Here is a 26,393-nt window from a genome sequence, read left to right as displayed (position 1 = left end):
CGATTACCAGGTCTGTGAGCCGGCCGCGTGCGTGCGGAGACACCACCACCAAACACAAGCACGGCTGCGCCTGCTCCAGGCTGGCAGGGGAGACGCTGGTTTTTCCGTCCTCCGGTTTTGGCAAGTTGGCTATGACACGTCCACGGCAGGGACGTAACCGAGTATGAGGCGCGTGGCCGGCTCAGCTCTCGGAGGCGGCCCCCTGGACGGTCCTCCCTCTCCTTCCCCACGCCGCCGTCCTGAGCGGGGGCCGGGGACAACCATGTCGGGCGGGACCACCTCTGTGTCCGCTGGGACGGTGGGCAGCATCTGCACCGCCCAGGGGCGGGTGCCCAGCTCAGCGGGAGGCGGCGCCCCCCACCGCCTGCCCTCACAGCTAGCGTGGCCCCGGGAGCCTCCCGGGCGAGTGGAGCGCGGGCCGAGCCCCTCATCAGGACGGCAGCTGAGATCTGATGTCTGGGGACTTGGCCAGCAGGGGGGTGTCCCACAGGTTCCACACGGTCCTGGGGTCGGCCTGGGTCTCCTGGGGTCGGGCTTTGCGGGGGTGCGGGGGGAAGCGGGCAAGAGCTCACCGAATCAAATGCCAGGCTCGCCAGCAAACACCCTCACAGATGCACAGAAATGCAGGTGACACACAGAAGTAACCACCGCGGACACGGCGCCCGCCCGCCGGGATGGATGGAGGGCCGGGCTGAGGAGGCCCGCCTTGGCCCTCCCTCCAGAGCCTGGCCTGGACCCGCCCGGCCACCGAGCCAGGGCACAGCTCGGGACCCCAAGATGCTGTGGCCGCTGTCTCCCCTCCAAGGTGACTCATTTGATAAAGGACAGACCTTTCAGGCCCATTAAGCACTTTCAATAAAAACTGGCTCCTGGCTGGAAATCCCCCTCAAAATCCCCTACGGGGCTCCGGAGACCAACTTCCTCCACCAGAGGCAGCTGAGGGCTGTGACGCCCGCACCACCTGCCCCTCTCCGCTCTGGCCGAGGCCCCGAGCGCCACCCTGCCCTGCGGGAGCAGCTGGGCAGGTGGGGAAGCCAGTCTGGGCGCCGCCCCCCCCCCCCAGGCTGCTGGAGGGACTGCATCCCCACAGAAGCCCTTCCACATCCCCTCCGGCCCTTCTGGCCTCGGCCCTCACCGCCCCCACCCCACTGAGGGGCACTCTGGGCACTCAGGCTCCCGTGGCCAGCGCTTCGGCTCTTGTCTGGGCTGGGAGGCAAAAGGGAGCGTGTGTGCCAGGACTGACGGACGAGGCGGGGGCAATCCTGAGGCTAACCCACCCCCCCTGCACGTCCCTCCTCTGAGAATCCCTGGACACCCGGGTCAGGTTGTTTCTGGAGAAGGAGTTTCAGACAGCCAGCTGGGGCCCCCGGGGGCACGGTGTCTGGCCTGGGGAGCGCCAGCGCCTTCCGAGCCCTGCGTCCTGGGCCGTGCCACGGTGGCTAGGGCGAGGCCCCTGGAGGCTGTCAGAGGGGCCCGGACGGCCGCCTGCCGTGGCCCCCAGAGCAAGCTCACCTTCCACCTCGCATTGACTTAGAAAACAACAAAGATGGTTTTATGGGCTGAATTTTGTCCCCCTAAGATCCGTGCCGAATACGACTGTAGAGATGAGGCCTTTACAGAGGGGATCGAGTTAAAGGGAGGTCACTGGGGTGGCCTCGAACCCACATGACTGTGCCCGTGTGAGGAGGGGACATGACACAGACATGCACAGAGGCACGGCCGAGTGAGGACACGGGACAGGACAGCCTCTACCAGAGAGAGGCGTCCAGGGCTGGGAGAAGCGTCCGCTCAGAAGCCCGAGGACACGAACACAGGTTCCTAGTTTCCCCTAAAACGTGTCTTCTCCCCAGTAAGCTAATGGTGTCCTCCCGAGCCAGGAGGAACGGGTCCCTCCCTGGTGGAGAGTCTGAGTGCTCCCGTGGGACCCCAGGTCATGTGCACGGAGTCCTTGGTGGACACAGAGACTTCTGGAGACATGTCCCACAGAACTTCCTGTTTTGGGCCAGCCCAGAAGTACCATGAGACACTTAAGGAGAAATATTTCAGTACTTCTGCTATCTGACCTCAGCCCAAACCAGGAAGTGCAGGGAAGCGTGGAAAGGAGGCAGAAGACGCTGAAGAGAACCATCCAGAAAACACACTGATGTTTGTGTTCTGTAAAGACGATTCCAGGAATCTTTCTCTCGCCGTACTCCCTGCAGAACGCCCTTTTCTTTTGGACTCAAGAGCTAAGACCACATTCAGGGGCGCACGCGCAGACCAGGAGGGAGGCCAGGGGACGACGGCTAGGTCGGGGGGCGGCCTCCAGAGGGGAAGTTACAGAGAGAGATCAGAGCAGTCAGGGGCACTGTGACGGCCCCTCGGCCCCACATTCTCAGCGGCAGAGGTGTGGGGCTGGGCCTGTGCCTTCGAGGAGCTTCAGGGGGTCCTGGGAGACTCTGCACAGAGACAAGACCCATGAAGTTGAGAGGCAGACGTCCTCTCGGGCAGCCCAGCCAGTGTGACCTTCAGCCAGAGTCACAGGGAACCTGAGGGCAGACTTCCCACAGGCCCCGACCACCAAGATGCAGGAGGGCCTGGAAGCCATGGTTGGGGGGGAGGTGCAGAGAGAGCATCCGGGGTCCCCCCAGTGGCCCTCCTTGGGGCTGCGGGGCCTCTGGAGGGACCCTCGCTTTGCACCTCAGTTCCTCGCTTACAAACGAGATCCTAGCGCCTACTGTAAAGGACTGAACGTGTCCTCCCCAGATTCACGCTGGCATATTCTAACCTCCAGTACCTGGGGATGTGACCCTATTTGGCATCAGGGTCTTTGAAGATGTGAGCATGTTGAAACAAGGTCACTAGGCTGGGCCTGCTCCACGGACTGGCATCCCTCTACAACACGGCGGTGTGCACGCAGGCACAGGGGAGCACGTCTCGTTGAGGATTCGGGCAGCGATGGACGGAGGCCTCTACAGGCCGAGCAACCGCCGAGCCGTCAGCAAACGCCAGCAGCTAAGACAGCACGGGACACTCTCCCTCGCGGCCTCAGGAGGAAGCCAGCCTCCCGAACCGTGACCTTGGACTCGTGGCCTCGACTATGGAAGTCTGCTGCGTGGTCGGTGGTGGCACCACGCCGATGTTCCGGGTCCACAGGGACAGGTGAGATAAAATATGGATGGTACCTGGACTGTGGGACCACACCCTGGAGACCCATGGTGACCTAAGCGATGGGGCCCCAAAACTAGAAGGTTCTGGGAAGCCTAAGGAATGGGGGGTAAATGTGAGCAGAGCCCTGAGGCTGACCACTGAGTAGAAACCAGGGGTGTGCCCGCTGGGCCCGAGGGCCGAGAGGAGACCCTCTGCAGTCCCGCACGGCAAACCCCAAGGCGTCCCTGGACAGGGTTTTGGTGCGAATGTGCCAGTCTCGTCTGCGGAGTCTCACGCAGGTGTGACCTCACTCGGCCCTCAGAACGGCCCGAGGGAAGGGTGCCGGCAGCTCCCGAGGACACTTCTGCGGCGGCCTGTGGACAGGGCGGGCAGGCCACCCCCAGGCGCCACTGACCCCTGCACCCCACAAATCGCAGACGCTCCAGAGCAGCACCCGAGCCCCTTGGGGTCGCGGCAGTCGGGACCCTTCCGGCTTCCTGCTGGGCACATCCGGTCCCCTGGGTTCCGCCCCTCCGGCTGGAGAGGTGGGGGTCCCCGGAGCCGCCCAAAGCTTTTCCCAGCAAGGCAGAGGTGGGGCAGGAGACCCGGCCCCCTGTCGCCGGAGCAGCAGGCGGCGCACCCTGCGGCGGCCCGCGGCCAGAAGCGGCACCCACCCACCCCGTTCCTCTCCCTTGCTGCTCCCCACACGGCCCACGGTGCCGGGCCACCGGCCCACGGCCCCACCCGACCGCTCGGGGGTCGTTCTTCTGTGGCTGAGGTGGTTTCCGAACAGGAAACTCACGCCGCAAGACACGCGATAAACACAGTCACCGCTTACGCAGCACCTGCAGGCTGGCACCTCCCGGATGCCATCCCAGAGGCTCACGTTCACGCGCGCATCCCGCAGGCCTGCACGCGCATGTAACACACCCGTGTGCCCACACACGTGTATGTGCCCACGTACGCTACACGCTACCACACACACCTCCGTATGTGCAAGCACACGTACCTACACGTGCGCACACGCCTACACACGCAAATACCCACACGCGCACACACCTACGAGTGCACACACACCCACAGAGACGCACATACCTACACACATACCTACCCATGCACACACACACGTGTACACACCTACATGTGCACACACACCTACACACACACCTACTTGTACGCACACACCTGCAAACGCGCACACACCTACACGTGAGCACACGCACACACCCACACACATACCTACGTGTGCACACACCCACACACACATACATACACAAGCGTACGTAACTACACTCGCGCACACACCTACACGTGTGTACGTATCTACACATGTCCACATACCTACACACATATACACACCTACACGCACGCACATACCCACATGCAAGCACACACCTACACTAACGCACACACCTACACACGTGTACACACCTGCACACACGTACACGCCTACACATGCATACAAACACACGCGTACATAACTACACTCCTGCACACACCTACACGTGTGCACATACCTACACTCATGCACATACCTATACGTGATTACACATACCTACGTAGGCACCTATGAGCACACATACCTACACACGCATACGTACCAACATGTACGCGCGATCACACATACCTATACGTATGCCTCTGAGCACACATACCACCCCACGTGCACACACAGCAACATATACACACAACTGCACATACCTGCATATACACACAGGTGCACACATACCACTGTATACATACAGCCACACTCACCCCAAGCTCCCGTGAGCCCCGTGGGCAGGTGTTCTCACTGCCCCTCTATGGTCACGACAGTCTTGGGATCTGCTTGAGCAGGAACCAGGATCCAGGCCCTCCTGGCCAAACGCTGCCCCCGGCACAGGAGACGCCCTGGGCCCCGGGCAGTGCTGGTGGTGGTCAAGGGGCACGTGCTCTCAGCACAGACCAGCACGGACCGGTGGCACCAGTGGGTGACGGAGCGCGTCTGAATTCCTCCAGAGCTCCAGCCTTTGCCAAGTCTACTCCGTCATCAGAGATGGGGACCTGTCGGCCTCTCAGACATCCAAAGCAACACACCTGTGGCTCCTGAAGCAGCTCCCCAGAGGTCGTACGTACACTCGGGGAGCACGGGTTCAGCCCCAGAGGTCACGCGGGTACTCAGGGAGCAGGGGTTCAGGACCTGAGGTCACATGTGCACTTGGGGAGCACAGGTTCAGGACCCGACTGGAGCCCCACAGACACCTGGGGGAGCTGGGCCTGTCTCTTTGGGGATGTCTGTTATAGAAAGCCCCTGTTCACACATGGGCAAACCCCGAGCACACAAACACCTAGAGTGCCCCCCCCCACACACACACTAAAAGCTCTGTTTCTCTCCTGGATGGACAACGGTTTCCGATTTTCACAACACCCGGGACCCCTGAAGCCCCTCGCAAACAGCTCGCCAAGCCCCGCCACAGCCCCCGCAGCCCTGGCACCAGGGGCGGACGCACCAGGGGAGGCTCAGAGGTGAGTCCGGCCAGGCTTCCTGAAGGTGTCTCTGCCGGCCCAGAGGTCTCCATGGCACCGCCGCTCCTAAGGACCTCTCTCCTGACCCCTACTGTCCACCCAGGATCTAGCTCAGGGCCCACGTATGGCAGCCACTCGGCACAGAAGTGAATGAGGGACTCGCAGGGTCACAGCGGGGCTCTGGGTCACTTGTGTGTCCAGCACAGCTCGTGGGCGGGGGCAGCAGAACCACTGAGAAATGACCTACGAGGCCAAGAGCGGCTCCCTGGGGAGCACTGTAGACAAAGCCCGGCAAGAAACCCCCACGACCGCCTCACACCCGCTAGGATGGCAGTCATCTGGAAGGGACAAGTGTGGGCAAGGGTGTGCAGAGGAGAACCGTTCGCAGCCGGCGGCAACGCAAAACGGGGCAGCCGCTGCACGCACCAGCGCGAGGTTCCTCGAAACATAAACACAGATGCCACCTCTGGCATCTCCCGAAAAGAACTGAAGTCAGGCACTTGGTGCCCATATAGCCGTGCTCACGGGACCGTCACGCACGAAGCCTAAAGGGGGAGGTGCCGGAGCGAATTCAGACCCATAGCAGGCTGGGGGCTGGGGAGGGGAGAGGAGTTGGTGCTCTATGGGGACAGAGTCCCCGCTCGGGAAGACGGAGATGGGTTCTGGCCACAGACGGGGATGACGCCGGGTGCACGCCACAAACTTAACACCACTGAAGTTTTAGAATGGCTGAGATGCTAAACTTTACGTTATGCGCATTTTATCACAAGAAGAAAAGAAGAACGACAGCGATTAAAAACAAAGGAAAGCCTGACAAGACAGCAGCCTGGCCAGGAACCGTGGCAGGGTGACTCCAGTGCCATGGCGCCCTGACGCCAGCCGAGGACTCACCCCGCGGCACTCTGCGCCTGGCAGTTCCCTGTTCTCCCTCCTCCTGATCCTCAGAGCCCAAGCCTGTGGGGGTGGGGGTGGGGGCGGGGGTGGCGGGGGTGAGGGAGCAGCACATGGCACAGCAGGGGGCCAGGCCCCAGGGCAGGTAGGACGGTCTCAAGTTACAGACGGCCAGTCCCACCGTGGACTGCCAAGGCATGGGCCCCCCCTGCACCCCAGCCACGGGCGGGCTGTGACCCGGCCATCCACCCACTTCCTTCTTTCTACCGCCTGCCCGGATGCCGTGTCTGGGAGATCTGCTGACTCTCCAGACCCCAACCCCTGCTGTCTGGTCGGGCCCGCGAGGGAATGCTCACCTGAGCAGTCGTGCAAGCCCTGGGGTACAGAATTTACCTGTCGAGCCCACAGGTACCGATTCAGGGCACACCTCACACCAGGCCCTATGCGGGGGACTCTGCCCCCATATGAACAAGAATAGCCCCGTCCACCCCCTGGGGCTCAGCCAGAGGCACAGACCCCTGGATCGGGGGATGCAACAGGTCCCCAGCCCAGCCTGGGCCGGGGCCTATCAGTCGCCTCTTCTGAGTAACAAACTACCCTGAAGCCTCGTGACTTACTTAAAACATCATTTTATCTGTTCGTGGTTGTGCGAGTCCACAATCTGGGCTGGTCGGCCCCAGACCGCAAGTGTGTCTGCGGGCATTTGCTCACCAGTGCAGCTGCCAGACTCGGGCACCCCAGCTCGCCACCCGGAGCAGGGCCTCTGGGGCTCCCGCTCCCCGCCCCTAGGGAGCACTCGGCCTTGGACTCTGTGCGGCCAGCGCCTCCCACCCGCCCAGGCCGGCACAGCTGTGGCACCGTCCTCCCGCCGCGCACGCCCACTCCTTTCTCACACGGGGGGAAGTACTTCCAGATCCAACAAGAGCCGGTGAGAACGTCCAGAGCCACACAACCTTCCTGCTTCTGTGCATCAGAGAGGAGACACTGCGGCATCTGCTGGGCCAGAGCCAGGGCCGCCTTTCCAGAACAGTCTGTGCTGCTGGGAGCAGTGCCTAGGGGCTCAGCCTTGCCCTCAGCGTAGAGCATGTTAAAGGCGGCAGGCCACAAATCTCTAATGAGGCCTGTCATATTCAGACTGCAGGAGATCAAGAAAGTCTTGAAAAGAAGCCAGAGAAGAAAAAAACACCTTACCGACCAAGGAGCAAAGAACGACCTCCCGTGTCTCCCCAGATACCATGTGACGGGAAGACGGTGCAGTGAATATTTAAAAGGGTTGAGAGATAAAGCCCACCTGCCTAGATGTCTACACCCTGGGAAATCATCTTTCTCAGACAAAAACTGAGGGGATCTGTTGCCAGTAGACCTGCCTCGCAAGAAACGTTAAAATCTCCTTAAAGGAACATAAGTCACTGAAGGAAAAGTTACAAGTTGTATTTCTCTTTTCCTTACTTGATCCAACAGCAGTTCGTTCAAAGTAACAGCAAGGAGGGTAGTCGTGATCATGACTGAGGAGTATGTGAAATGAACGACGGCACCGTGGGAGGCTCGGGAGGGAGGAGCAGGACGGTGGTGTTGCCATAAGGGGCCCCTGTACCTGGGAGCCGGCAGCGTTCTCCGAAAGGGGATCAGGATTAGCTGTAAGTGTATCGCAAGCTGCAGGGCGACCACCGAAAAAGGTAAAAGAGAAATAACCTGAGATGCTAAGAAAGGAGAGAAAACGGAACCATGTCAAATGCTCAGTTACAACCAGGAAAGGCAGAAAAGGAGTGGAAGACAAAAACAAGACACAGACCAAGGGCAACAGAGTAACAACGATGGTAGACAGTAGCCCAACTACGCCAGTTATCTCTTTGAATGTCCAGGGTCCAAGTGCACCAACAGAAAGACAGAGGTTGTCAGAGTGGATCAGAAGACACAGCCCAACCATCGGTAGTCTACAAGAAACCTACTTTAAATACAGAAACACATTTAGGTTAAAAGTAAATGAAGAAAGACGTACCATGTAAATGCTAACCAAAAGTGGAAGCAGCTTTATTAATTTCAGACACAGCATTTTAGAACCAAGGGAATTAGCAGGAATAAGGAAGGGTATTACATCATGACAACACAGTCAATCCTCCAAGAGGACGTAACAATCCTTAACATAAATGTGCCTGATAACAGGGTGTCAAACTACACGTGGCAAAAACAGATAGATTGCAAGGAGAAATTATGAACCCACTATTACAGCTGGAGGCTTCAACAGCCCTGTCTCAGAAAAGGGCAGATCCAGCAGGCAGGAAATCTGTAAGGACACAGTCGAACTCAACGCCACCATCCATCAACTGGACATTGGGCACATCTGTGACCGTTTCATCCAACAGCAGCAGGAAACACTTTCCTCTCAGGCTCACCGAGCACTCACCAAGACAGACCACATTCTGGGCCATAAATACATCTCAACAAATTTAAAAGAATGGAAACCGTACAATGTCTGCTCTCAGACCACAGTGGAATTCAACCAGAAATCAGTAGCTGAAAGATAACTGAAATTCCTAAATACTTGGAGATTGGACAACACACTTGTAAATAACACAGGGATCAAACAAGTCTCAAGAGAAAGTTAAAAATACTTCAAACTAAATGACAATCTGAACTTATCAAAATATGTGGGATGCACCAAAAGCAGAGCTCAGAAGGAAATTTATAGCAACGGATGCATATGCTAGAAAATAAAAAAAGATCTGAGATGAACAATCAGAACTTCCACCTTAGAAAATCTGAAAAGGAAAAGCATATTGTGAATCCAAAACAAACAAAGATGTCAATGAAACGGCAGGGTGCCTCGGGGCTCAGTCGGTTAAGCATCCGACTTCGGCTCAGGTCATGATCTCGCAGTTCGGGGGTTTGAGCCCCGCGTGGGTCTCTGTGCTGACAGCTCGGAGCCCGGGGCCTGCTTTGGATTCTGTGTCTCCCTCCCTCTCTGCCCCTCCCCTCCTCGTGCGCACTCTCTCTCTCAAAACTAAAATATTTTAAAAAAAGAAGAAGAAAGTTAAAATACTGGTACTACCCAACTCCAAAAATTCCTATAAAGCCACCATCATCAAGACAATGTGGTACGGGTACCAACACAGCTAAACAGACGAACGGAACAGAACAGAGAGCCCAGAAATAGATCCACGCAAAAACAATCGAACTCGGACAAAGGCGCAAAAACAATAGAGTGGGAGAACTGTCTATTCTACAGAGGGTGCACGAACAACGGACTATTCACATGCAAAAAACCAAATCTTCACAAAAATGAACTCAAAATGGGTCACAGGCATAAATGTGCAAGGCCGAACTATAAAACTCCTAGAACATGACATCAGAGAGAGCGTGGTCGGCCCAGACGGTGAAGCCTTCTTAGGTCAACACTGAAGGTACAATCCGTGAAGGAAATAACTGATAAACTAAAATTCATCCACAGTAAAAACGAGCACACTGCCAAAGAGCCCACCAAGTGTGAGAACACAGCCACCAACTGAGGAGACTTTGACAAAGCGCTAATATCCACAGGACTTTTTTTTTTTTTTTTAATGTTTTTTTAATTTATTTTTGAGACAGAGAGAGACAAGAGCATGAGCAGGGGCGGGGCAGAGAGAGAGGGAGACACAGAATCCGAAGCAGGCTCCAGGCTCTGAGCCGTCAGCACAGAGCCTGACACGGGGCTCGAACTCAGGAACAGTGAGATCGTGACCTGAGCTGAAGTCAGACGCTTAACTGACTGAGCCACCCAGGCGCTCGCCCCCACAGGACTTTTTAAATTCAACAAAATGAACAACAGATATTAAAATGGCCAAAAGACCTGAAGAGACACCTCACCAGAGAAGACATACAGACGTCACACGTCATCAGGGAAACGAAAATGAAAACGACGACGTCACCGTGCACCCATGAAAACGGCCACAACCCGGAACACCGACAACACGGATCGCTGGCGGGGACACGGAGCAGAAGGAACGCTCCCTCACTGCTGGCGGGAAAGCAGAGAGGGGCAGCCGCCGCGGAGGAAGGTTTGCTGGTTTCTTACAAAACGGAACACGCTCTGACCATACGACCCAGTGGTCGTGCTCCTTGAGGTCTACCCAGAGGAGGTGAACGTTCACGCCCACACGACAACCCGCAGGCGGATGTTTCCGGCAGCTTTGTTCATAACTGCCAGACCTTGGAAGCCACCAAGGTGCCCTTCGGGAGGTGATGGGCAAACACACGGGTGCGTCCAGATGACGGGATGGTATTCGGCGCTAAGAAGGAGCGGGCCGTCACGCCACGAAGACACGGAGGGTCCGCGGGTGCATCTCACTAAGTGACAGCAGCCAATCTGAAAAGGCTGCACCCTGTACGATTCTATCTGGGCGACGTCCCGGAAAAGGCGGGACCATGGAGGCAACAGCAAGGTCAGGGGTTGCCAGGGACTGAGAAGGGAGGGAGGGATAAATAGAGCACAGAAAACCGTTAGCGCCAACCACCCTGTAAGACACCGTAGCGGGAGCTGCGTGACATCACACTTTTGTCCAACCCACGGAACGCGCACCACCGAGAGTGGGTCTGACGTAAACTGTGGGCGACGATGACGTGTCAGTGCAGGTTCGCGTAAGAGGCACCACCCAGTGGGAGACAGTGATAATGGCGGGGGGGCGGGGGTCCTATGCATATCGGAGAGCAGCAGGTGTAAGGGAGCCCTGTCAATTTTGCTGTGAACCTAAAACTGCTCTAGAAAACAGTCAGTACGGAGCAAACAGTGCTACCAAGGGAAGCCTTGCAGAAGAAATGCAGGAAAAGCAGGTGTCACTCAGAGGTGGGGAGGGGTGAGGAAGGGGGCCCTGGGGCTGGGCTGAGGGCGGGCACCCGGATGGAGCTCTGCATGAACCGCACGCTCCAGCAGCAAGCCTCAGGGCTCCCGGCATCCACCGGTGCATTCAGGCCGAGCCTACCGTCCGTGGGGCTCCCGGCACACGTGTGAGGCTGGTGTCTTCCTTCCTGGAACCCCTGGCCCATGCAGAGGGCAGACGAGAAACCAGTAACGCGCAGATACAGACCACGAGCTCACAACAGCGGTCCAGGGGGTGCGGGACGCCTGCTGGGGGCTGATGTTAAAGCAAGGAGCCGAGGGGCCAGGGGCGCTGGGCTTTCTGGGTGGAGGGGACAGGACAGGTGAAGAGATGCCCCGCGGGGGCAGGGCCCAAGCCACGGGCATCCTCCTCAGCCTGTCCTCTGTGTCAAGGGGCTTCTGGGTACCAGAACCGCCCTGTCGCGGACACCAGCCACGTCACCTGTACCCTCTGCCGCCCCACGCCGGTGCCGCCCTTGAACTAACTCTCTGGCCGTAGGTTCCGGGGTTCCATCTGGAACGTTGTTCACACACGGCCAGCCACCTCGCATTCACCTGTCCCCCCACCCCTGGGACAGTGCCTGCCATGCAGGAGGCACTCGTTCATCGTCAATGAAGAGATGGCCACACCCCCTTGGTTCTGGGCCGCTGGGCCACTCTCCGGGCTTTCCCGACGCTTGGGGTTTACTTCCAGAGCACGGGCTCCAACGCGGGTCCTTCCGCCTGACCTTTCAGCGTGGGGCAATCCGGGCCCCCTCCCACGGCTGCCGCAAGGATTGAGCGGGCGCGAGTGCCGCCGGGCTCTGGCACGTGGAAGCCACACACGCTGGCGGTCACCGCACGCATCGCGGCGGCAGGATTTTAGGAGGAAAGGCGCGCGTGTCCTTCTGAACTGGGAGAGCAGACACTTTGTCCCTTTGAAAAGGGACAGGATGGACGGCGACGGCCAGCACGCAGAGCTGTGCGAACACTACGCCATCACACAAGCACTTCCGTGGGGACCGTCCCTCACGTTCTCCCCGCCCCCTCTAGGGCCCCTCCGGGGAAGCACAGCGAGAGGAGGGGACAGCCAGCCAGCCTGCCACTTCCTGAGCACGGGCTCTGGGTCCCGCACCACCTGACATCACCCGAGCCCCGTGGGGAGACCCCCGAGCGGGCGGAGGCGGGAGGGGGCTCCAGGCGGTGCCAGCGGCGACCCCTGTGCAGGCCCCAGCTCCCGGGGGCGCCGTGGCCACGGGGGGACTGCTCCCGGGCCACCGTGCACGGCCCGCAGAGCAGGTGAATTCGTAAACGCGGCCTCCAGACAGACTACTGACATACGGGTGGAGAGAGACAACAGGGAGCGGGAAGACGCCTTCCTGACCTGGGAAGCGAAGTTCAAGACAACCCCACACACCGGGGAGGGCGGGGGACGGGCCTGCACAAGCACTGGGAGGGGCTGCTCGTCACGGCCCCTTGAGGAAGAAAAGGGAGTAGACACGTGCAGCCCACGTACCCACGGAGGACGTGCAACCAGAACGCACGAGTAGCTCCAATGAGAAACCTAAACACGTGCTTCACCAAACCAGATCGTCAGAAGGCCGAGAAATAGACAAAAGGCGATGGGCCTCAGCGGACGTCAAGGAGACACCAGAAAAAACCAAGGGCCACGCCATCCATGCCCACCGGGTGGCAGGGAGGACACAGAGGAGGCCGGCCAGGCCCCAGCGCCACATGGACCCTCCCCACTAAAGCCAAGCTCGAAACATCCCTGCAACCCGGCGGCCTCGCCCCTGGATGTGGCAACAGCCGGGGCCGCGACATGCGCCAAAACACCGACGAGGACATTTGTGAAGGCAGCGCTCAGGTGACATGGGAAAGCCCCAGTGGAGAAGCCCATTTGGGAACATTTCCACAGGGAAAAGCCTGTACACAGAGCCAAGACGTGCACCATCCCTGGTGGTGGTGGCGGGCGGGGGGGGGAGGGGGTGGCAGGGACGGGTCCTCTGGTTCCACAGCTGTGTTCGCCTTGTGATAACTCCATGAGCCACACGCTGGTGATCCAGCCCCCCCGCCCCCACGTGCACGGGTGTACACACGGAACAAGTGTTTCCACAGACAAGTTTCTTAAGAGAGAGGTGGTCGTCCGTGACCTGACCTCTGACGGGCCCCGGGACAGCGCACAGGGCAAGGACCATCCCAGCCAGAGAGGCTGGTGCCGGTGGGTGTGCCGAGGGGGCTCCTGCTTCAGCAGGGGAAGGTCAGGCCGCAGAGAACGGAGTGCCCACGGAGGAAGGGCCAGAAACGTCGGGGCCGGCTGGCACAGATACCAGGCGAGCGGGGGGGGGGGGGCCAGGGGGCACGCTTTCAGGCATTAATGCCCTGTCCACAGGCCCTGCTCTCCGTGCTCCCCTCCAAGCCTGGAAAACCACAAGGCTCATTGTCACTTACCTCTCACGGCAGCAGAGTGCTGAAGGGTGGCGTGGGGGGCCTGTGCCTCGGTGCCCCGTTCCCAGGCCAGCACCCACACAGTTCAGCGTCAGCTGCACCACACTCAACGGCCCGCTATGCCGATTCCCGCAGCTTTCTCAAAACCAAATGAGGCACAGACGGACGCAATGGCAGCTGCGTGCGGGGACACCCTCCCGGGGGTCACGGGAGGCGGACAGGAGGGATGTGCCACAGGGGGTGAAGCCTGCCCTGCACTCAGGTGCCGCCCTCGACGTTTGTCCCCAAAACAGAAGCACACACACGACAGACACCGGCTGGTGCGGCTACAAGACGCTTTATTGCCCCTGCTCTGTACATCCGACACCGGCTGTTTGTTGCTCGTGGCCTGGGACCAACCCGACGGTCTCCGCCCAGCAGGCCGACCACACAAACCGGCTGCCACACCCTCCCCCCCTTTCTGGAAAGCTAGAGCCCTGGTTTGTGCTCCTGCGTGCCAGCTTCAGGAGGCCCGACACGCGGCCGTCCCGGCGTCCATTTGGGAAAGCAAACTCCCCCGGCCTCAAATGAAGCCCCCGTGTCATTTCTGAACGCATTACTCCAAGTTACAGAGTTCTCAATCACCAAGAAGTTCAGTGACGTGGTTTCCTAATTACCAGACCCACAAACTTAAAAATTCTTCCCCCCCAGACACCAAGGACCCTACAGCCGGCCAAACCTAAGAGTGTGGGATGTTGTGCCCCAATTCTTCTCCTGAAAGAGCAGGTCCCATTTTAATCTCTGTCACAGGAGGATGTCAGCCGCCCTGCGCCCGCAGGCACCAAGCAGGCACCAGCCGCAGGCTCAGTGCGGGCCCTGCCTGCCTCCGCCAAGCGGAAGGAACGCCGTCCGCCAACCCCAGCCAAGGTTCCTCTTCAGACAAAAAGCACCTATAGATGCAAGCAGAGAATCGAATTCCTGCCAAACGGCAGGCAGCACGGGAAGCCAGGCCACTAGCTCCATCTGGTGGAGGAGGCGGGGCTCACGGCGCTGTCACTTCCCACAGAGTTCTAGCACCTTCTTCACCATGGCCCCGATCCCGTCGTGGATGTGGTGGAGAGCTGTCTCGCACATGAAGGCCGGGGTCGTGACCACCTTGTTCTTCTGGTCCACGTGAGCTTCGTGCACGGAAGTTACGGAAAACAGTCACCCGGCAAGGACACACGGGTGGCGGGTGTGAAGCGCCACCCTGACCCCCGCCCCCGCCCACTCCCAGAGTGTGCTCCGCCGCCCTTCTCAATGGAGCTCCAAATGGGGGATCCTTCCTGCCGCAGTCCCCGCGGCCAGGGTCCACGTCCCATGCCACTCACACCCTGTAACCAGAGCACACGCGTCCCGACCTCAGTGAGCCCAGCGCTGGTTTCCTCAGACCCCTCACGGTGGCAGGCCCCCACGGGACCCAGGCCCGCCCGCAGACCTGGGCTGCACACACAGGAGCGCCGGCCCCACAGCAACCTCGTCTGAGAAACCGGAACAGAGAGCCGCTCCGAGTGTCGGCCACAAGAGGCCAATCCGACCCGGGACCCTCCCCCGACACAAGCCGAGCTCTCGCCCTGGTCGGGCAGACGCCAAGCGCTGATGGGACTGGCCCTGCCCCCTCCCTATAAGGTGCCCTCCTGGACCTACTCCAAAGGCCCCGGGCCAGCTCCACCCACACAGCTGCTGGGCGGGCCGGCCACTCTGCGCAGGAGGGAGGTGGGCACTTAACCGAAACTGTCTGTAAGCCAAACGGCCCTCCAAGGAGAGAAAAGCACCTTCGAGACAGACACCCAGGGTCACGGTGTTGTCTCCGGCACCTTCCGGGACACCGTGCTGCTCTGTTCCTTGGGTCTGGGTCCAGGTGTGGACCTGGGTTGTGGTCAGCCCTGGCCCGAGGCTCTGTGTGCACAGCGCTCGGGCACCTGCAGGAGGACCGGGGACCAATGAGGCCACTGGGCTGGCTCCCGTCCACACCACCAGGGGAACTTCCACCAAAGCCAGGAAACCCCCCGGTACTGCTCCCATCCACGGGCAGCCTCCACCCCACCCTGGGGCGCAAGCTCACTCCCCTCACTGGCAGGCAGCTCCCAGCCTCCCACCCAGAAAGCCATCCCCGTCGAGCCTGAGGCCGACCGCTCGCCTGACCAGGTGGCCTTGTGTGCCTGGGGTGTGCCGAACCCAGCCCGCATCCACCAGGCCGACTTGGAAACACGGCCAGGGAGGGACCCGTGCCGGCATCGGACCCTACACGTGTCACGCATGTGCTCCCAGGTGCCCCTGGCAGCGCAGCTCCCGGTTCAAGAGCCAGAGGAGGGGTCCCCGGAGCCACCGCCACCGCCACCCTGGCTGCCAGAAAGGATATGGTCACTCCCTTCACACAGTGCTTGGCGCCCAGGGCCTTGATGGCCTCTGCGGTCCCCGCGTAGGGCCACTTGCCGCCTTCCTCCTGCTCGTGGCCCACGGTGACCTCGACGCCGCGGAGCACTTTGGCTGCGAGAACGGGAGCGATGCAGCACAAGCTGAAGAGTGAAGGACAGGGTCAGCTCGGGACGACACGAGTGGACGCCCGGCCAGGGGCGCAGCCAGGCACGCAGACCTCCCTGACCTTGAGGACGAGTGCCAACACTAGCCAGAGGGCCTGGCAGCTGGGAGGTGGAAGCCGGGCCGCCCGGGGTGGCCGTGGCCAACGGGGCGAGGGGCGTCGCAGGTGACACGAGCTTCCGCTCACTCCCCTACGGGCCGCAGTCGGGAGGCACTCCCGACCAGTCGCTCCCGAGCACGGTGGTTCGGCCACACCACACCCCTGGGCACCAGACATCACACCGGCACCCTGCCCGTGTCAGCGCGCGCTCAGGGGGCACACGGGCCATCCACCATAGCGGCCACGGGCCGGGCCGCCCCAGCGTGTAGCTGTCGGGGACTGCCCTCCCCTCCCCCGGGGCCCACAACCCTTCCAGCCGCCGCCCAGACCTCTCTGGGCCACCGTGTTCCCACACAGGCCTCTCCTCTGGCTCATCTCCCACAGCACCCAGCCGGTTCTCCTGCGCGGCCTTTAAAGGCCCCGCGTAGGAGCTATCGTAACAAGCCACGAAAAAGTATCGTCAAAACAAACTCACACGGTGCTTCAAACCCCACAGCTAACCCGCCTACTTAGAAACCCCGGACAGAAATTTCCCCCAGCCACCAAGTTGACACAGTCCCCGGACCTGGTGTCTCCGGAGCGTCTTGTGTCGTGAGCCTGCACAGACACCCGGCGGCATCGGCCCTCAAGTGGGGCTGTCTGTGTGGCCGGCCGTGCTGGTCTTGGGCTGTGGACACGGAAGCAAGCCAAAGCCATGTGCTCCGGACAGAGGCCCCTGCTGGGACCGTTCCTGCACGGAGGTCAGAGGACATACACACAGGCGGCCGAGCCACCGGGACCCCTTGCTTCCACCTGTGCTCATGACAAGCAGGGCGCTAGGGTCCCCCTTAGCGCTCGGCCCACAGAAGTGGGTGCCGCTCCAGTGACAGCATTCTGGGAGAGAGAGGCGTGGAGCATGGCCGTCACCTGCTGCCTGTCTCTTCCGAGCAGGCCCGGGACTGAGAAGGCACCGTGCGAGCAGACATGCTCCCGACCTGCAGACCCGAGGCCGGCCCCGTTCTGAGGAGGGGGCTCCCCGCAGAGTGACTGGGCGGGGACTGTCCTTGCCAGGCGCTATATCCCATCCAGGTGGGAGGGTTCTAACACAGCCCTGTTCACACAGATGTCAGAGGGGATCTGGAGTGCTCCCGTCTATACCACAATGAGCTGTCTTCACTGCATCTCTCACCGCAGAGCTCCCGAGGGAGTCTCTCCAACCAGCAGACCCGAAGCCGTGCACTCTGCACGCTCCGGCGCACTGACACGGACAAACACCGACCTTCGTCAGAGCAGGGGCCAGGCGTCCGTGGAAGCCGAGTCTCAGGGGCTCAGATCCGGCAACAGGGGCACCATCATGCTCCTGGTGGCAGGTGTGGCCGGCCTCACCACCTGCCAGGACCCAGGACCTCGGACCTCGACAAGAGCAAGGTCCGGTGAGTCTGGGTGTGCAGACAAGTGTGAAAGACCCAAGCACGCAATGAGCGTGCAGGCCCAGAGGAAGGTGCTGGGGAACGGTGCTCGTGTGTGACTGGCTCCAGCCTGCCCGGAGCGAGGACAGAAGGCAGAGGTCAGGAGAGGAGAATGAGCACTGGAAAAGGCTGGCGGTCAGGGAAGGACTGACTGGGGAACCTCCCAGAAGCTCTCTTTCCTATAAAGTCACCAAGCGATACTGACCTAAGCACACAACTACAGAATTTTCCGAGCTGGAAGGTGCCTAGGACGTCCTGTGAACCCCTCAGCGAAAACAGGCTTTCAGGACGGTGCAGCCCTGCACTCCCCACCCCTACGTACCCGATAGGCTTGCCGGCCTCGTGGAACTCCTTCAGGACGCGCTCCACGTCTTTGTGGACTCTGCAGTCTTTCCCGTCCACGGCAAAGGTGCTCCTAGCACGAGAAGAGGCCTCTCACAGTTTGGTGTCCACCAGCCTGGGGCGCCTCCAACCCTACCCCGCAGATGTTATGTGTGGCTCTGCTCCCTCCCCAGCACCCGCGACAAGCAGTTCACGTGTGTGTCGTGTGTTTTGTACAATTACACGGACGTGTTTTTTCCTAACTTTGTGTCAGAAAGAAGCAAAAACGGCAGCGGGGGAGGGCAGCAGATGCCACAGCGAACCGGAGGTGACAGGGGCGCAGGCCGTGGACCTAAAGCCAGCAGGCCCCCCACGGACCAGGCGAGAGGCGCGCGCAGGTGAGACGACACATGGCTTCTGTCACTGCAGCGATGACCGCGGAGGCGTCCGGCGTGGCCCCCCTCCTACAGCCGGCGGGTGTGCACCCGCACCGCTCTGGGAGGCAACTGGTCACACCCACCGAAGCCCAAAGTCCACGCTCCCTGCCACGAGCCCCGTCTCTGGGCTGTCCGCTCTGCACACGCGGCTCCTCCGTCCTGGGAGGTCCACGGCAGCGTCACAGCCCCGGGACCGGACAACGGTGGGCGCGACGGAGGCGTGCCACCCTGAAGGGCTGCTGCATCCTCGGGGTGCGTGCACGTCCAAACGCAGCCAACCTTACTTTTTTTTTTTACTTTTTTTTTAAATATTTTTATTTATTTTTGAGACACAGAGAGACAGAGCGTGAGCAGGGGAGGGGCAGAGAGAGAGGGGGACCCAGAATCCCAAGCAGGCTCCAGGCTCCGAGCTGCCAGCACAGAGCCTGACGAAGGGCTTGAAGCCACAAACCGCGAGATCATGACCTGAGCTGAAGTTGGACGCTCAACCGACTGAGCCACCCAGGGACCCCACTTTTTTTTAATTTTTTTTTAACATTTGTTTATTCTTGAGAGACAAGCGGAGCATGAGCAGGGGAAGGGGAGAGAGAGAGATACAGAATCTGAAGCAGGCTCCAGGCTCTGAGCTGTTTGTCAGCACAGAGCCCGACGCGGGGCTCGAACTCATGAACTGCAAGACCATGACCTGAGCCGAAGTCGGACGCTCAAACCGACTGAGCCACCCAGACGCCCCTCAACTTTACTCTTTAAACACGTGTCAACTGTACCTCCAAACAGCTTTCAAGACAAAAGGGGAACTGGAAACACGGTGTCCGTCAGAGCTGGGTCGTCTACCCAACGGGATCTGCGTGTGTGGCTGTGAGGTGGTTAGAGGGCCACCGACAAGCCACCCCGTTGGCGGAAAACACAAAGTACACATCACTGAGCTTAAGACACCTCCACCTCATTAGTTTAACACGACCACGCGTATGAACCTCTGGCGGAGGAAACACGGCCGGGCAGGAGCCTGAGGCCCCACACGAGAGGAACCCGGTTCCCGCTGTGAACTCGCATCCCCAGCGAACTAGCCTTCCGCGTGCACACTGCACAACCGACAACCACAGCAGCCGCAGCCTCGGAGACCAAGGACACGGGAGCCTGCCTGACTTCTCGAAAGGTTGGGAAAAACAGGGCAAGCGACCATAAGCCACAGCTTCCCCCAGGAAGTGGGTTCAGACAACAGCACTGACCCAAGGCCACTGCTTCCTTGAGCGCACAGACACGGACCCACCGACAACCCAGCGCGCCTCGTGTCTGTAGTTAACCGAGCGTGGGTGGTCAATTGTGCCGGGGACACAACCCTGACAGACCCCCAAAGTGCCCTCATCCTCAGGGAGGAGCTAAGGGTCACAGATAAGGCTCGTCCTCCCGACGAAAAAACCTCGGTCTGGCAGAAGAGGAAGTCCAGCCAGCAACTCAGGCCGTCCTCTGCCATCTACTGCCGAGAGGTGCGTGAAGGTGGCAGTCGCCTGAAAGGCTGGTTTTTGGAAGACAAAGTGGACAGGAGCGGGAGGCACCGCCACGAGGGGCTGGGAACGCAGGGCTGGGATGTGGACGAAAGCTGTTCAGATGTCTGCAGGCAGAGGGGAGCCGCCAGGGGTCAGCGTACACATCAGGGAACCTGACGTCTGGCTGCGGGACACCCACAGAGCCAGCCAGGGAGCTGCTGCACCGCCGCCGGGGGGGCGGGGGTGGCACTGGCCAGCCAAGCCAACAGGGCGAGGGCGGCAGTGAGCACGAGGACCCAAGGCAGCTGCCCCCCCCACCCTCCCCCCTCCCGCTCCGGCTTCCCACCCACGACGGCTGTGCCAAAGCCGCCTCGGAACGGATGTGCTGGATGGCAAGGCCAGTGCGCAGAGAGCTTCCGGGATGCGCACAGAAAGAGGATCTAAAACCCACGGGACGTCAGGCCAGAGCGAGCCCTCCCGGCTGCAGATCTAGTTACCAGGGTGACAACCAGAGAGCAAAACCTTTCCACTTGGGACCAGCATCTGAACGGCCCACCGGAACAGCAGCTTCACACGGACACGGAGACCGGCAGGGCACAGGGTTAGATCAGAGAAAGCCCCTACCCCCGCCACCCCCACCCCCGCAGCAGCAGCCCAGGAGCATTCTGGGAGAAGCGACAGAAAAAGCACGTCTGGCTAACTGTTGACCTAAGCCCCAAGCCACGCCGGTTCCCTGTCACAGACCAGCTCCGTGCAGCCCTTTGGAACCTGAGATCCCCGACGGCTGCTCGCGTCCCCACCCCGTCTCCGTCCCCGGCTTCGCTACAGGTGAAAAGCGAACACCCCAGAGACCCCACACGCACAGGTTTTTGGCGGCTCCGAAGCCTCCAGGGAAGATGGCAGCGTCATGATCCGCTGCGCTGAGCCGGGCCAGGTCGGTGATCTTGCCGCGGGCGATCCTTGCAGACTCCGTCAGAACGTTCCTGGGAAAGAACACAAAAGAGGCCTGAAGCAAACTTTAGCCTGCAGACTACAAAACGGGGCGGGGGGTGGGGGTGGGGGTGGGGGGAACACTACCACAGGACCAGAAAACATGTACTCGGGCCAGGGAAGTGCACCAGCACGTGCACTCAAGGACCTAGAGAAGGTGACACGGCCATTTGGAGCATCTGGAGTGCTCAGAACTGGGGACGGATGAAAGACAGGACAGAGCAGGGGAAGGCCAAGGTGCCACACAGGTAAGCGAAGGAAACCAGGGTCAGCCACAGTAGGCGCCGTGCCGTGTTCCCCCAGGCCTTGCAGCCAGGACCAGTGTCCCAGGAAGAAAAGGAAGGGGGGGCGGCCGACACCAGCTCCCAGGAGAAAGAGCGCCCCCTGTGTGAAGCCAGCGGGCAAGTGTGGCCGTCCCTGCACTGGAGCAAGACTGGAGGAGAAGGAAGGCTCTGAGAGCACAAAGACCACACAGGCCTCAGTGACAGAAACACCGTTTCGAGCCAGCTCAGAGACTGGGGCCCAAACAGGTGAACACGGCACGAGACCCAGCCGGGAGGCACAGCCTTGACCAAAACAAAGGTGGGGGGATGACTCTTGATCTCAGAGTCGTGAATTCAAGCCCCACCTAGGGTATAAATAGTACAAAAAAAAAAAAAGTAGAAGTGGGTCAAAACAAAGATAGGAGGAACTTAGCCGGAATTTTCTATCCTTTCCGTGTTTTGGTAGGCATTAAAAGATAACAACAGCACGACCACAGGACAGCCTGAGGACGGGGGCTCTGAATGACTGCGTTCAGAACTCAGAGTACAGGCAGGGTCCCCGCCAGGACAAAGCCACCCAGCATGCCGGCTCTCAGGGAGTTTGTACCAGGCCCGTGCCCACATTCCAGGCCGGAGGAGCAGGATCACACCTGGTCTCGCTCTCAGAAGGCTGCCCCTTGGTGTGGTCAATCACGTGCATCTGAGGGACGTCAGGAGCAAAGATCTGGACCTCAGCCCCGCCACGACTCAAGTGAACCAGTACCCTGCGTGGAAGAAAATCACACAGAACTGAAACATGCCCAACCCAGCTTTACCTCTTAGCGTGTTTCTACAAGCAGGGTTTTTGCAGAGCGCCCTGCAGAAGTCTCTCGTGCACGTTAATATCCTACTTGCTTTACAAAAAGTTATAGTTGGCCTGCCGATGACCCAAACGGCCACAATCCAGATTCGCTGTCCCTGAACTAGCCTGCAGAGCCCAGCTAGTCCCCACGCTCCCTTTACAAACCGGGGTGCAGGGACGGGTGACTCGACTTGGTGTCCCAGCCTGGACCCCAGGCTGCTTCAGGGCGGTCTTCCTCCCACAGGCCAATCAACGCAGCCCTCAAGGGTTTGAGGGGGGCTTCCGGTCACGACACTCGCTCTCTCCCGCCTCTCCCATGATAGTCACAGGGCTGGGAGAGAGATATGCAGGTCTCCCTGAGGGCTGCTGTGTGCCAGGCACAAGTCCAAATCTGTCCCAGACACGGGGCTCTCACTGTCCCCCTTTCAGAGGAGGAGACATGAGGTGGGTGACCCGGTAGAACCACCCTGGGACTCAGGCTCTCGTCCTTGTAACCTGCAGGGCTCTCCACACAGGGCTCCCTGCCCGCACCCCGGAGGTTTCACGCAGCCCGCCTGCTTTCTCATGCCCCTGCTCCGAGCCCCGCTCTGGAAGCTCTCCTGGCCCTCTGCCGCCTGCCAGCTCTGCCCACTCCCAAGACCACTCCATGTCCAGTGCCCACACCCGCACCCGCAGGCAGGTGCAGGACGGGGAGGGGCCTCAGGCTCCTCTGGGTACGCTCGGGCCCTGCACTTGGGAGGCAGAGGTTCCCCAACCATGACCTAACTCTCCCTGCCCACCGACTCCAGATCTGACATCTACCAGTCCTGCTCACAGAAGCCTTTAATAAAAAGCCACACGCTACTAACATCAAAAACACCGTCCACAGCTGAAGGTGCCTCGTGCCTCACAGCCTTCTTTTAAAAACTTTTTAATGTTTACTTCTTGAGATAAACACAAACCGTGAGCGGGGGAGGGGCAGAGAGAGAGAGGGAGACACAGAATCGGAAGCAGGCTCCAGGCTCCGAGATGTCAGCACAGAGCCAGACGCAGGGCTCGAACCCACGAACCGCGAGGACATAACCTGAGCTGAAGTCGAACCCACGAACCGCGAGGACATAACCTGAGCTGAAGTCGGAGGCTTAACCGACTGAGCCACCCAGGCGTTCATCGCCCTAGAGTCATGATGACGCACTCTGATCTCAAAGTTAACCATGGGTGGGGCGCCTGGGTGGCTCAGTCGGCTATGTGTCCGACTGGCTCAGGTCATGATCTCGCAGTCTGTGAGTTCGAGCCCCGCATCAGGCTCTGTGCTGACAGCTCGGAGCCTGGAGCCTGTTTCAGATTCTGTGTGTGTCTCTCTCTCTCTGACCCTCCGCCATTCATACTCTGTCTCTCTCTGTCTCAAAAATAAATAAACGTTAAAAAAATTTTTTTTTTTAAAATAAAAATAAGTTAACCACGAGTGTTAAAAAAACACGAGATGTATTCCATGGTTGTCTCTGAGTGACAACGCTACAGGTGGCACTTAGAGAACTTATCTCTGGCTCCCGCTGTGTGCCTCCCCGTGCCTGGTGGCTCGTTTCCTCTGCCTTTCTAATCAAACATTTCTCCAAATGGCTCAGGAAAAGGCAAAGGGTCCTTCAGGGCTTACGCTGAGGCCTCGTGGAGCTCAGTCCCGTCGTAGACTCCGCATCCAGACAGCACCTGCGGGACAGCGCGGGGGGGGGGGGGGGGGGGGGGGTGGGGAGGGGGGGAAGAGGGTGTCAAAGGGGACTCCACCTGGAGGCAGCCGGCCAGGGGGAGGGGCGTGAAGAAGGGACTTGCATGGAGAGAGGTAGGGGGCGGGCCTCGGTGGGGTGGCGGCGAGGACCATAAGAACCGCCGCGGGCAGAGGTGAAGGAGGGCTGGGGGATGGCCCGGGGGGTGGTGGTGCTGGGGGGGGGGGGGTGAGGAGGGCCCGACCTTGGGAGGGGGAGGGGAGGGGCTAAGGGGGGGCGGGCCTAGGGGGGGCGGGTGAGGAGGGCCCGACCTCGGGGGTGGGGGGTGAGGAGGGCCCGACCTCGGGCGGAACTGGATGGGAAGCGGCGTGACCTCTGGCGGCAGCTCCGCCCCATGCCCGCCCGCCGAAGTCCGCTTACCAGCGCGACCCTGGCCCGGGGCCGCGGCGCGGAGCTGTGTAGGGCCGCGCGCGGGGCGGGTGCATGGAGCGGCGCGAACGCGGAGGCCGCCGCCAGCCTGGGCGCCACCAGAGCCCTGACCGCCGCCATGACTGCGCGGGGACAGTGGGTCGCAGGGGCCAACGACCGCGGAGGCCTGGGCGGAACGAGCGTGCTTCGCGCCTGCGCACAATGCGCCCGTCCCGGCCCAGACTCCCGTGAGCGCGCCGGTGGGCGGGGCCGCGCCTGCGCACCGTCCGCCCGCCGCGGCCCCTCTCCCGCGAGCACGCTGGTTGTTGTCTGCGTGAGTCGACGCAGTAGCGTGTCCGGGGTCCGGGACCCCGAGCCCAGGGCAGCAGCAGCTCCTCGGGCGGGAAGCACCCCCTACCCAGCTGGGGCGGGCTGTGGCACCCGGGTCGGGCGCGGCTCGCGGCCGATAGAGAGACTCCAGACTTCGTTATTGTCAGCACTCCTGGGAGCAGCTCCTTGATGGCGAATAACCCACGTTCACATTTCAAGTCGTCTTTTCGTGGTGTTTGACTCGGGATCCGGATGGGAGCCCCCTCGGGGCTCCGCCTTCCGCATTTCCTGCAAGTTGAGCTTGGTTGGAAAGGCTCCCCGGGTCGGTTTGGGGCGAGGACAGCCACGGGGATGTCTGTTTTCTGCTGCAGGCGCGCGCTGCCTCGGATGCACAGAGTGTCTCCATGCATTAAATCCTTGCTGAGTGGGGCTAGCAGGACTCTTTCAGGTACTAGCTGGAATTCTCCCGTTAAAAATACATAGTTGTTATCCTGGATTCAGGTCACGTGAGCCGCCTGGATACGTTCTTTATTATACTTTCCCTTAATCTATTATTTTGCAAACTAACAGGTGTCCAAGAGTTTATATGTAATATATATATTATATACATATGTATAAAACGTTTATTCATTTTTGAGAGACAACGTGTGAGTGGGGGAGGGGCAGAGAGAGCAAGAGAGACGGAGACAGAATCTGAAGCAGACTCCAGGCTTAAGAGTCGCCAGCACAGAGCCTGACGCGGGGCTCGAACCCACGAACAGAGAGATCATGACCTGAGGTGAAGTTGGACTTAATCCACTGAACCACCCAGGTGCCCCCAAGATAATTTAAGTGGTCACTTTTGGAAGCCACTGGAGGACTGCAGACATATTGTGCATTTCAACCCAAAGCTGCCACTGTCACTGATGTTTAAATGTTTCCATTTTTTAAGACTTAGGGTAAATCTCTGCATAGAGATCTTCCTGGGAAACTACAATAACAAATTCAGGATATTCTAAAAGAACCAAAGATGAGCTTGGAACAATCACTGTCTTTATTCCTGAACCTTCAGCCGTGACCCCTCCATTTCTACAGATGGACCCAATCTCTTCTGGTCCCAGGAGAGCCATTCTCAATCCTTTCCCTGCAGCTGGGAACTCTCCCATGGGGATTCTGGCTTCTACACGGCTCCTGGGGGACCAGCGGGTGGGTGCGTTCATTTGTCCCCTCAGTGTCACCTCCAGAACGTGAGCTGATAAGAGCGACGGGGTCACGGGGATGATGCTAACATGCACTATGTCTCCATTTTGGGGAAGGGAGGGCTACGATGCAGATTCTGATTCAGTAGGGCTGGGAGCTGAGAGCCGCCTCCCTGCTGAGCGTGTAGGAGGCCGGCCACATCTCCAGGCCCTGCAGGGCCCCCACCTCCCACTCCTCTGTCCTCTCCAGGGTCTGCTCGGCTACACTTTGTCAAACGTAACGCTGCCGGTTATTTTACAGGCAAAAATGGGTTTGTTGGAGACAGGAGCCCTACCACCAAGCTGAAACTACAGTCAAACCACGGGGCGGTCCAGTGAAGGCTCATTTATAAAGTTGGGGCTGGGGGGGGGGCGCGTTGTAAACAGTCCATTGGAGTAAACTGGGAGTTGGAAGTGTAGTGGATTCCCATTGGCTGGGCCGTTTCCGGGGCGGGAGGAAAGTCTCTCCTGGTTGGGGTCTGCAGTGG

General features: G+C 59.9%; 1 protein-coding gene across 3 annotated transcripts; it reads right to left on the bottom strand.

Annotated features, from left to right (window-relative positions):
- Positions 1–14,125: 14,125 nt before the first annotated feature.
- Positions 14,126–24,542, bottom strand: GATD3 (glutamine amidotransferase class 1 domain containing 3). Of its 3 annotated transcripts, none has more exons than XM_047099119.1 (7): positions 24,371–24,539; positions 23,884–23,936; positions 22,060–22,173; positions 21,020–21,139; positions 18,234–18,326; positions 16,185–16,341; positions 14,126–14,965 (listed from the first exon to the last, which is right to left on the bottom strand). In XM_047099119.1, the coding sequence occupies exons 1-7, from the start codon at positions 24,497–24,499 to the stop codon at positions 14,837–14,839; spliced, it is 795 nt and encodes a 264-aa protein (XP_046955075.1). In that variant the 5' UTR covers positions 24,500–24,539; the 3' UTR covers positions 14,126–14,836. The 3 variants fall into 3 exon arrangements, 2 of the variants coding, with proteins under 2 accessions (XP_046955075.1, XP_046955076.1); XR_006965636.1 differs by lacking the exon at positions 14,126–14,965 and adding an exon at positions 17,722–17,981 and having other exon boundaries at positions 16,258–16,341; positions 24,371–24,542; XM_047099120.1 differs by lacking the exons at positions 23,884–23,936; positions 24,371–24,539 and adding an exon at positions 22,416–23,208.
- Positions 24,543–26,393: the final 1,851 nt, after the last annotated feature.

This window comes from Lynx rufus, unplaced genomic scaffold (assembly GCF_022079265.1).
Source record: "Lynx rufus isolate CCGP_SWC_20201006 ecotype Redwood Valley unplaced genomic scaffold, mLynRuf1.p SCAF_5, whole genome shotgun sequence".
In the NCBI taxonomy this organism is placed as follows: domain Eukaryota; kingdom Metazoa; phylum Chordata; class Mammalia; order Carnivora; family Felidae; genus Lynx; species Lynx rufus.
The sequence above is the reverse complement of the archived record's forward strand: the minus strand, read 5'-3'. Positions and strand labels throughout refer to the sequence as shown.

What these genes read in the sequence shown, in the direction of transcription:
- GATD3 (XM_047099119.1), bottom strand. Translation starts at nt 24,499, where the DNA reads ATGGCGGCGGTCAGGGCTCTGGTGGCGCCCAGGCTGGCGGCGGCCTCC. An exon ending in CCCGGGCCAGGGTCGCGCTG is followed by an intron (nt 23,937 to 24,370) that starts GTAAGCGGACTT and finishes GCTGTCCCGCAG; the next exon opens with GTGCTGTCTGGATGCGGAGT. An exon ending in GAGCTCCACGAGGCCTCAGC is followed by an intron (nt 22,174 to 23,883) that starts GTAAGCCCTGAA and finishes TCTTCCACGCAG; the next exon opens with GGTACTGGTTCACTTGAGTC.